The sequence below is a fragment of the Conger conger genome, chromosome 10 (genome assembly GCF_963514075.1).
Source record: "Conger conger chromosome 10, fConCon1.1, whole genome shotgun sequence".
Classification (NCBI taxonomy): domain Eukaryota; kingdom Metazoa; phylum Chordata; class Actinopteri; order Anguilliformes; family Congridae; genus Conger; species Conger conger.
In genome coordinates, this window is record NC_083769.1 from 12558508 (window position 1) to 12569464 (window position 10957).

Consider the following 10957-nt stretch of genomic DNA (forward strand, 5'->3'; position numbering starts at 1 on the left):
TTGGCTATAAACCAGGTACGTTAACGACTAAACCACACTGCTGCTCTGGCGACCTTTGAGTGGCATTTACCCGACTGCTCGGGTTTCTCCCGTACCCTCTGATACAGTACCGGGCAACACTGGACCCAGCGCTCTGCCAAGTTCAGAATAGTCCTCTATTTCAGATGCACGTCTGCATTTCAGACCATAAATCACACAAGAGGATTCCTTGAGCTCCCGGGGGCTAGACGTTGTGCAGCTAAAAGACAAACAAAGCGTTGACCGAGCAGACAGTCTCTGCTGGCCTGGCTTCAAATGGAATCGGCAATCTGGAATTTCAGGATGGAGTGGGTTCAGAAAGGTAATTATGACACCTCTAGAGACTTTTTCAAGGCATGAACAGCCGGTACCAACGACTGGTCAGTTATTTGTCATAAGCCTCTGCACATGGGAGGGTAAAACAACACTTATTTTGCTACTCCCTGTGCTTGGATACAGCCCGTAAGGTTGAATGGGTGACACGGCGACTGTCGGGGAACCCATCAGTTAGAGTTAGAGCTGTCTCTACGCTGTCGGAGCCCTCAACACCAATAACATCCGGCAGGGCTTCAATGCCCAATCACTGTCTTCTCTTCACATCTACCTTTGCATACTTTGTAAAGGCACGACCTTGTTTCACATAGAGGTGCCGGTCAGTGGGTGCACAACAGTTTATTTAAGCTGTGGGATCCAGGTACAACCTCCATATTGTTTTTTCCTTCAGTCCTTGCTTCCAGTTGGATACTAATATTTTCCATGACATACATGGGCAACTATACACGCCTACATTTAATATCTGGCGGACAAGTGCGAGGTTGGCGGCATTGCCCTTTAAGGTCACAATGCACAGAAGCCTCTTGAATATTGTTATAACGCGCACTCATATCGATAACGTCTCGAGAGCCCAGGCTCTTAGAAGTAGACTACGACACGCCAGGTAACGGTTTTCAATGTGCTGCTTCACGGCGTGCCACAGACGTGTTAACAGCTACGCGTAAATGATATGCAGTCGACGTGCTTTCTGCGCTCGGAGCGGTGATATTTATACCATTGCTCTCATTCGAAAGCAGCTGTTAAGTGTTCCACTGCTTCCCACGGACTCGTTAGTATTAGGACAGAAAGATTTGCTTAAGAAATGTATCCACTTGCTCCAATTTCACGGCAAGATTTGAGATAAATTACTTACACGTCACCCATTCTGTTTGTCAACAACTAAGAATTGCGCACAGTGGAAAATTCAATCCTCTCCCACATGTGACGTGTAGGTTTCCACCCCTGTGGGATCGCTGGCCATAGTTTAAACGCAACCCAAGCCATCTGTCCGCTCTCTCCGAAATCTCTCCACTGCGATGTAATATCGAACACCGGGGGGGTGGACAGAGGGGGACTTCTGTAGCCAACACGCCACATACACAACCCGCATGCGGCGAGCGAGACGCACCGTGAACACCGCTCACACAGTCGGCCATGTGGCAGAGTCAGCCTGCGGGGTGTCGTGGCCAGGTGTCCGCGAAACAGTAAGTAGCCAGCGAGCGCATGGGCAATGGCGAGCCTACAGAAAGAAGCCGCGGACAGAGTGAGTTGTACGTGGATTCGCGGCACAAGTTCCTGCTGGGCACGAGTGTTGGCTGTCATTAATAAAAAAAACTTTAGACTTTCGTGCCAATTAAATTCAATCTGCTGTGCTAATACAATCCCCTGGCAGCATAGCTACGGGAAGTATGTGCATGAACAATCTTCTCAAAATTGTTGTATATAGTGGAGAAACGACTGAATATTTCCCCAACTCCAACTCATTTTGCGTCTGCGCTTCCCTGAAAGTGCATGCATCGACAGTGGGCACAATGCCTTTCCGTTTTGAGTGCCCGGTGGTTAATTTCCCCCTGCTTAGTGGCTGTGCCCCAGAGGGTATATCTGGAGTTCATTGCTGCCCTGGTCTCTTGTCACGTTTTGGTTAGTTTCTGCCTACAACAAGCATGGATCGTATCTTGCCCACCGTAGTTAAAAGCAATCCAGGGGCAGTGAACTATATATGGCTATTGAAAAGGGAAAAAAAAGATATATATATATATATATATATATATATATTCCTTTTGTTAGACTATAGGTTACTATATGGCATTTATTATTAGTAATTACAATAGGCCAAGTGAGATATATAATTGTTCCTCCTCCGCTTAAACGTGCATTTAACAAAAAGCAGACATACCATTATCCAAGTCAGGGAATTGTAGCCATCAATATAGGTCTATAGCTACATGTGCGATAATAATTGTAAGATGAAAAACCAATGATTTGTAAAATGAGTGTCATAAGCAGTTATGTCATAGGCCTATGTGTATGGCTGAAAAAGCAAATAATCGTTTAAAAACTTTTTTGGTCTAAAAGTCACATCATAAATGTAGCCCACACTCTCAGGTTAATTCCATAGAAGAACCGTAGTTCAAGTGTTCTTTGTCGGGGAAAAACAATATTTGGACCTTTCTCACTTCACAAATATGATAGAGGGTTCCACGAAGAACTGCACATGTTTGGAGACGAGGCAAATCGCGAGATGCATACAAAACGGTGGTCAACTGGACGAGCCTATCGCTTCTCACCTAAAGAAAGCGATCTTGAGATGTGATCGATTTTCAGTTCAGAGCCTTTCCGTGACCTCCTGCTGGGCTGGTATTCCGTCTGTCTTCTATGTGAATCGGGGAATGTCTAAAAGTAGCACGGCATAGCCGGTTCCCGGTCACCCGACACTGCCTGGATACAGAGGTGTCGCTTCACAGATCTGTCTACACGAACCTGACGTCGTTTGCGGAGGTGGGGTTTCTTTGTCTGAGTCTTTCTTTGACGATATCAGTTGTGTTTTTAAACGCTTTCTCGCCCTGGCTACGCTGCAGCGAGAGAAAGCGGGAACGGAAAACGCCCGTTGAGGTTAATGAAAACGGAAGCCTCCTGGACCTGGAACCAGAAGAGATGCAGGACGAGGAGGATCCGATGGACTACTGCTACGGTGGGTGTTCGTTGACCATTTGTTACCTCCTAACAACACCAGTGGGTTATCTGGTTACAGTAGGCCTATTTAGATTTCTCTAATTTCCTTCTATGGAGCAGGTCAATAACTCTCATTTGTATTCATTAATGACCTCTATTACTCAAAAGCGTATGTCCCTTTCCATACCTCTATATGATTTAATGTTTCTATGCCTTTGTCTATAATTTGTTATTGTGGAATAAACCAGGTTCTGCTGAGAGTACTTGATTATACAATTAACCGAACCAGCCAAGCTTGTGACTCTCCAAGACCAGGGTTGCAGACTCCTGGTTTAATAGTCGTATCTTCTGCTGTATGTTACTTCAGGAGGGTACCACCGTGTTCAGATAGGGGACACCTTCAACCGACGATACCAGGTTCTGAGGAAGCTTGGCTGGGGCTACTTCTCTACGGTCTGGTTATGTTTGGACCTCAGGTACTGTAGAGTGCCACTGGACCCCATGGAAAACAAACCATTGCTGAGGATTCCTGATCACTGACTCTTTTCACAGACAAGTTTTAATACTGGAACAGATTTGATTTTCATTTGATTTGTTTGCACAAAAATAAAAAGCATAAAGGGATAACATCATACATACAATGCAAGACCATTTGTTTGGGAGAGGAAAGAATCCCTAAGGGGCTTATCAGAGTCCTCCCCTAATCTCTCAACCAGAATCTCTCAATCTGGTTCCCAAACTCTCAGTCACCTCACTGTTTGCATCACGGTCAAGAACACATCACAGAATCTCTATTTCACATTCTAATCGGCTGCCACGCATACAAGGGAATGTATATAGCAAGCACGATAGAATCGTGGAACTGTTAGCAAAGGATCTCTTACCATCATACCCATCTACAGTGAGAATGTACACGCATTCCTGTGTCACTCCATGTTCAACCTTTGCAATAATACTAATTTACTTTACAATGTGTTTGCTAATACTCCAGATGTTGTTGTTGTTGAAAAGCAGGTGTCCATTTTAGAGGTTGGTTGTACATTTGATTTCAGCTTAGAAGAGGCCTTCCTCTTGTGTCAGCCATAGAACAACTTGGCTACAAGTGTAAACTGTTCGTTTTTATATTTGGCAGCCTTGACAATGTCCACAGACTAGTGTTGAGGGGTCTGCAACTGGCAGGAATGCCAAAATTGCGAGCAATGGCAAGATATTGCTCCCTGTCAGCAATAATAGGTAGCCGCCATATTTGGAGGCAGCGCTGCTACCTGTACCCCTAATAATCCTGTGTCCATGTCATTATTCTGTACTGTGTGTCTATATTGTTTATGTCCTTTATTGTCACTCTGGTTTGTGGGCATGAATAAAAGTATTAAATGTGTCCATGCTGCAGGCTGAGTAAAGAGGTGGCTGTAAAGGTGTTGAAGAGTGGGGCAGGTTTCACACAGGCTGCTCAGGATGAGTTAGCACTACTGCGCTGTGTGAGTATCTCATACACACCTTCTATGGCAGCTACACTACTCTTTCTGTCTCTATCTCCACCTCTCCCTCTTGCTCTCTCTTTCTCTCTCTGCACTCTCTGTCTGACTCTCTCCCTCTGTCTCTCTTTACTGTGGGCACTCAATAATAGCCCTATGCAAGGGTCATTTCAGTAGTAAATTCCTGGGTTGTGCAGGACTGTTCCAGTACTAAATAAATGATTGGGTCGTGCAGTGCATTTCGGTCAAGTGTGCCTGGGTTTTGCAGGGGCATTTCAATACAGAACTGATGTGCTCCCTGGTGTAATATACAGATATGACCAGCTTGAAATGACCAGCTACCAGCTGTTTCAAAACATAGCTTGAGCTGATCAAACCATGTTGAGTATGGAGCTGGTCTGAACTGGACAACCAGCTACCAGCTGTTTCAAAACATAACTTGACATGTTTTTTCAGCAGGGCTGTATTGAATCTGGCTGTTCCCCCCCCCCCGTACCGCACCTCCCCCACCCCCCCACCCCACCCCACCACCAGGTCTGCGGGCCCAACAGGAAGCACCCACACAGCCAGAACATTGTCCAGCTGCTGGATGAATTCAAACTAGCCGGAGAGAACGGGATTCATATCCTTGTGTTCTCCGTGTTCCTGGGGCTGCCGGTCAGAGAGACAGCACTGCGATGGCCTGAGTGGCCCTGGGTCTCCGGGGGGCAGGGGAGGGTGGGTGTGTGCTGGCGGAATGGGGCCTTAACTGCTGCTCTCAGACGTGTGTTTGGTTCTGGAGCCGCTGGGTCCAGATCTCCACAGCTGGCAGAAATGCTTTGGGAACCCCGGTCTCCCGCTTCCCTGGGTCAAGCAGGTCATTAAACAGGTTAGCGTTTCTAATTACCCTGATGCATGTTATGAATATTACATCAATGCACAGTATACACCCATTTTTCTAACAATAGCTGAAAAGTATATAGATATGATCAGTATCATGAACAAAATCAAGAAATAATTGATAATACTTTAGTCAAAATGTAGTCATATGCTCTGAATAAACTTAATTTGCATGGCTATTTACAGTACACAAAGCATAATGCGAGTTTTATATTTAAGTCTCAAAAGAATGTAAGTGTTTTCACAACCGTGAGATTACCAAACAAATTGTTTTGTTGTCTGCAGGTTCTGCAAGGGCTGGATTACCTGCATAGCCAGTGTAAAATCATACACACTGACATCAAACCTGAAAATATCCTGCTGTGCTTGGGGAAGCAATATTGCAGGCCGGCAGCAGAGGGCGCAGTTTGCACACAATTCCCTAGTGAAGAGTCTCCGTGCCAGTACAGTGCAGGTAATCCAAGCCCTTTTACATCACAGACATTAGCTTACACATTCAGCAGCCAGAGGCGTATAGTTTTAACTGCATTCCTCCTTTGTGGACCTAGCATAAATAAATAGCCAGTCCAGTTGTTCCACCATCTTTGGGCCTGTGTCTCATTCATGAGAAAACCTGCAGAAGCACTGCTGGAAGGGAGATGAGGTGACTGGTCAGAACTTAGCCAAAACCCAGCATTTCAACTCATGGCAATTATTTATTCTTAGAATAACCTTGACCATTTTCTGTCCTTGTAGACTAGCTGAAATGGAAGTTACGGTATGACGTATACGTGAAAAAGCTCTTTCGGGGGACATTTTTCACACACACGCACCCAAGCACAACAGTACAAGCTAGGCTTTGAAATAGCTGGTAGGTGGTTGACCAGCTCAGACCAGCTTCTCCACTCAACATGGCTTGACCAGCTCAGTCTGTGTTTTGAAACTACTTGTAGCTGGTCATTTTGATCTGGTCATTGCTGGATTTCACAGCAGGGTTAACTCAACCAGTAGGGACATGGTGGAGTCAGTCTGTGTGTGCCTACTTCAGCTCCAGTGAACAAGTCCAGTGACAGCGGGTCGATATCCAGCCGCACAAAGGGGATTTCTGTCAAGTTAGCAGATCTAGGGAGTTCCTGCTGGGTGGTGAGTAGGTCTACTGACATATGAAACCATATATGTATACACTCACCGAGCACTTCATTAGGAATATTTTTACTTTATTACACCTACTTAGGGGTGGCACGGATGGTGCAGCACTGCTGCCTCACAGCAAGGAGGTCCTGGGTTCGAATCCCGGTCGGCCAGGGCCTCTCTGTGCAGAGTTTGCATGTTCTCCCCATGCTTGCGTGGGTTTCCTCTGGGTACTCTGGTTTCCTCCCACAGTCCAAAGACATGCAGGTTAGGCTGATTGGAGAGTCTAAATTGCCCGTGGGTATGAGTATGTGAGTGAATGGTGTGTGTGCGCTGTGATGGACTGGCGACCTGTCCAGGGTGTATTCCTACAATCATGAAGATACGGGTCAGGAGCTTCAGTTAATGTTTACATCAACTGTCAGAATGGGGGGAAAATTTGATCTTTGACCGTGGAATGATTGTTGGTGGCAGACAGGGTGGTTTGAGTATCTCAGAATGTGCTAAATAATTAAGCTAAAGCTAATAAAGTGCTCGGTGAGTGTACTATATACAGTATATTCTGTTTTTGATGGGAAATGGGAAAAACTAATGAAATTTAGCTTGGTAAATAACACACACTGTCAAACTCACAGAGTGTGTTTCTGTGGTTCTGAGAGATAAAAACTGAAATGGGCCCTCGTCTCTGTCCCGTGTCGTTACCTAAACGCTCTGCCAGTACAAGCACTTCTGTGATGAGATCCAGACCCGTCAGTACCGGTCCCTGGAGGTCCTGCTGGGTTCTGAGTACGGACCGCCGGCTGACATCTGGAGTGTGGCTTGCATGGTGAGCAGGACCCCAAACACACGACCTGCCTTTTCCCGCCTCATTCTGTGCTCGTTCAAGGCTTTGTTCGACGAGAACGTTGCGGGCTGAAGCTAACCGTGCTAGCGGAGCTTGACCACTTCGCTCTGCTGCCACAGGGCGGCTTGCGCATCCTGCCAGCCGCGTGAACGGCTCTCTCTTTTTCCCAACTGAGGAGCTTCTCCACCCTTCACTGCTCATTTTCTGCTGCAGTCTGAGCACTCATCTTTTTACACTATACCTTGACTCCTCTGCGGGAGTGTACCTCGATCAATTGCCGTTTGCTTAACCTGTATGAATTTTTTTGCCTGTTGTTGTACTTTGTAGTCTAATCTAGGTGCAGTCGTATTTGTATTTATATTGTATTTGCATTTGTATTTATCTTAGTACTGTAGGTAGTCATAATTCCTGACTGACATGGCCTGTTTGCACTGTTCCTGAAGACACTGTGTAGGCTAGCTGAAAGCTAGATTGGCAGCAGTAATGGCAGTGCAAGACCAATAGCAATCGTAGTCATAGTGTTTGTCAGATGCTAAGGTGTTGCTAGGTGGTTGCTAGGCTTTTATAACAGCCAATCACAGAGGTGAGGTGTTACTGCATAATGCAAGGCAATTGGTTTAATGGAAGTATATGAAGCATATAAGCATTATATAAAACTAATGTATGAAGTATAGAAGTTGCGAGGGTATTACTAGTCAGTTGTTAGGTGGTTGCTAGGTAATCATAGGCTAGGCGTGAGATGAATATTTATTGCATAATGCAAGGCAGTTGGTTTCATGGCAGTGTATGAAGCACATACTTAATGTATCAAGTCACTTATGAACTCTATATGAACTCTGCAGAGGCAAGAACTCTGCTAGAGGGCAGAGGGCATTTGCATATCAAATGTGGATTAACTGGACTGTAGAAATGGCAGTTAGAGTTTAGAGTTAGAGTGGTTGGAAAACTGTATTCAAACCAACGCTCATAAGTCACAGTCAAAGCTGACATTCTGAGAAACTGTATGAAACACTGAACATTTTTATGTATATTATGTGTATGTAGTGTAAAAACTTAGAGAGTAATCGCAGTTTAAACAATGCCAAAAAATATATATTCCGTCTGCCACCACTCTCGCAACATTCCACCTTTCATTTCAGTGATGGGAAAATGTGAATTAAAAGTTAAATAATTCAGTATAAAAGATATAAATAAGATAATTAATTGCACACCTCTCCTAAGTAAGCTGAACAGTTTCCAGGTGAAAGTATGCCAAAGTAGATGGTGCCAAATAACTGCGGAGAATAAAGATATGAATAAATAAAGATGGAATAAAGAATAGTGAAGATAACACAAGTGTGCTAGCTTACAGCTGCCCCACTAAATAATGTTCATGGCTGTACAACTGTTCTTTGTGAATTGTAGCTTATCCAACCTGTTCAGTAGTTTGTTCTAATGATCTTGATATGTACTTTTTTTATACGTTGCTTTGGATAAAATCTTCTGCTAAATAAAATGTAAAATGTCATTTCTTTACAGGCTTTTGAGCTGGTCACTGGTGAGCCACTGTTTGAGCCCAAGAGAGGGAAGACCTTCTCCTTGGAAGAAGGTATGTTTGAGAACTGAGTAACAGAATGGGCAACAGATAACTCAATTTCATCTCTTCCAAATTAACTTAATCCAAATGTTTTCTTCCAGACCACTTAGCTCACATTATAGAGCTTCTGGGAAGAATCCCTGCTTCTGTGGCTCTGTCTGGGAAATATTCTGATTACTACTTCAACCAGAAAGGTGAGAAATATGTTTACACTGTACTGGTCCAAGTATTTTTCATGAATCATCATAAGTGTGAGCATGTGAGATCAGTAAGTTTGGGGTGTCAAATAGCAAAACACTTACTCTTCAGCAAAGCAAAATAATTATTTATTTTGAAGATTCTGTGCAATTACGTTTTTGTGATTTACCAAGTTCATTCAGCTACAAGACAATGATATACTGTATATTTACTTAGTCCAGATACGTAGAGAGGAAAATGTTTAAAGGTACAATCGGTATACAGCTATACAATGTTTTGGTACAGAGTGTCCGTCAACTCTATATTTTCAAACCCAAATTTAATTTCACAGGCAGAGGGTGAGTCAACATGTCAGTGAGCCTTTTTCAATGGTAGGACGGGATCTACAATGCTAAAATCTTACCTACTGTACCTTTAAGTTTCCTTCGGGTGTAGACTATGTACACCACATCTACTCTGTAATGGATCACTTCTGATACGCACCCCACAAAACAGATAAACTGCTGATTGATTACAACATAAATCATTACGCGACTAAATGACAAATACAAATCCTTTGGTTCTAGGTAGTATGGATCTAAATAAAATGGGCTTAATATCAGAGTATGCTTTCTTTGGTTCTTTATGTATATTATGTTGTTCAGTTCAATATTTTGATTGCGTAGTAAACCAATGCTGAGTGCCCTTTAAGTGTTTTGTTTTAAGCAAGAAAACCACATACTTGCTCTCTCACTCTTTATTTTCTCTTTCTCCTCACACCTGTTTGCCCCCCACCCCGCCCAGGTGACTTGCGTAGGATCAGCATCCTGCGGCCGTGGGGTATGTACGAGGTCTTGGTGGAGAAGTACCACTGCAGCCTGAAGGAGGCCACCCTATTCTCTGACTTCCTGCTACAGATGCTGAACTTCCTGCCAGAGAGAAGGGCAACTGCAGCCCAGTGTCTCTCTCATCCCTGGCTCAGCTCGTGACAGCAGCTACTGTTGAATAACGATGACCTCTGATCTACGACACTAATTTCTACAGTACATATTGATACCCTGTTCTAAATTAGATATAGCCCAACTGGTACTGGCAATTTCAGTGGATAACCAGACCAGAGGATGTAAGAGTTTTTTTTATTGAACTGAACTCATTTTAAACTATACATTTTTACTGACATTTTTAATTATGTATTATCTGTATTTATATGTGCCTTTTTATAAATGGTGCATTCAGGATGAGACAAATTCAATGTCTAAATGTCACAAGATAATGATACATAATGACAAATAGAACTATAAGGACATAAGGTGGATGAAATAAAGTTTTAGGGTAGACAAAAAAGATCTACATAATATTTACATATTGTTCTTTGCAAACAGTTCACTGAATAGATTTTAATCGGAGTATCTTTTTTTTGTGTGCCCATGAAGGCAATTAGGCACTGGAGCCTAATTGCAGTTTTTTAATATGAAATAAAATATCCAAATATCCATGCTACCTCTTTTAATATACATTACAAGAGATACACTCACAATTCTGTAGACTCTGTAGAGTCTTCATGGCTGTGCAAATATGGCTATAATGTTACTGTAACCATTATACATCATATGGTGAGGAAAATTCAATTGTATTATCCTGCTGCAATAATCCATTAAAAACGGCGTATTATCCGTATATACATACTAGCCGTATATGCATATTGTCCGTTATGCGAATATTACCCAGAATAATGTACATATTATCTTAATAAGAATGAACAGAATAAACTGCACATAATTTAGCTTTACGTGGATTTTATCGTCATGTGCATATTATCCGTATGCTGTGTTATGTGTAAATTTGGTGTTTCTTCAAGTCCGTGACGGATAATGCCAATTCCATTTGAGCATC

At 43.3% G+C, this 10957-nt stretch overlaps 1 protein-coding gene across 3 annotated transcripts; it reads left to right on the plus strand.

Moving 5' to 3' along the window:
- The first annotated feature begins 1358 nt into the window (after nucleotides 1-1358).
- Nucleotides 1359-10485, plus strand: si:ch211-220i18.4 (SRSF protein kinase 3). 3 transcript variants are annotated; one of them, XM_061258560.1, is made up of 12 exons: nucleotides 1359-1535; nucleotides 2910-3022; nucleotides 3371-3479; nucleotides 4394-4481; nucleotides 4935-5100; nucleotides 5240-5346; nucleotides 5643-5811; nucleotides 6385-6479; nucleotides 7186-7293; nucleotides 8830-8899; nucleotides 8989-9081; nucleotides 9869-10485. In XM_061258560.1, the coding sequence occupies exons 1-12, from the start codon at nucleotides 1486-1488 to the stop codon at nucleotides 10051-10053; spliced, it is 1353 nt and encodes a 450-aa protein (XP_061114544.1). In that variant the 5' UTR covers nucleotides 1359-1485; the 3' UTR covers nucleotides 10054-10485. The 3 variants fall into 3 exon arrangements, with proteins under 3 accessions (XP_061114544.1, XP_061114545.1, XP_061114546.1); XM_061258561.1 differs by having other exon boundaries at nucleotides 5013-5100; XM_061258562.1 differs by lacking the exon at nucleotides 7186-7293.
- The last annotated feature ends 472 nt before the right edge of the window (nucleotides 10486-10957 follow it).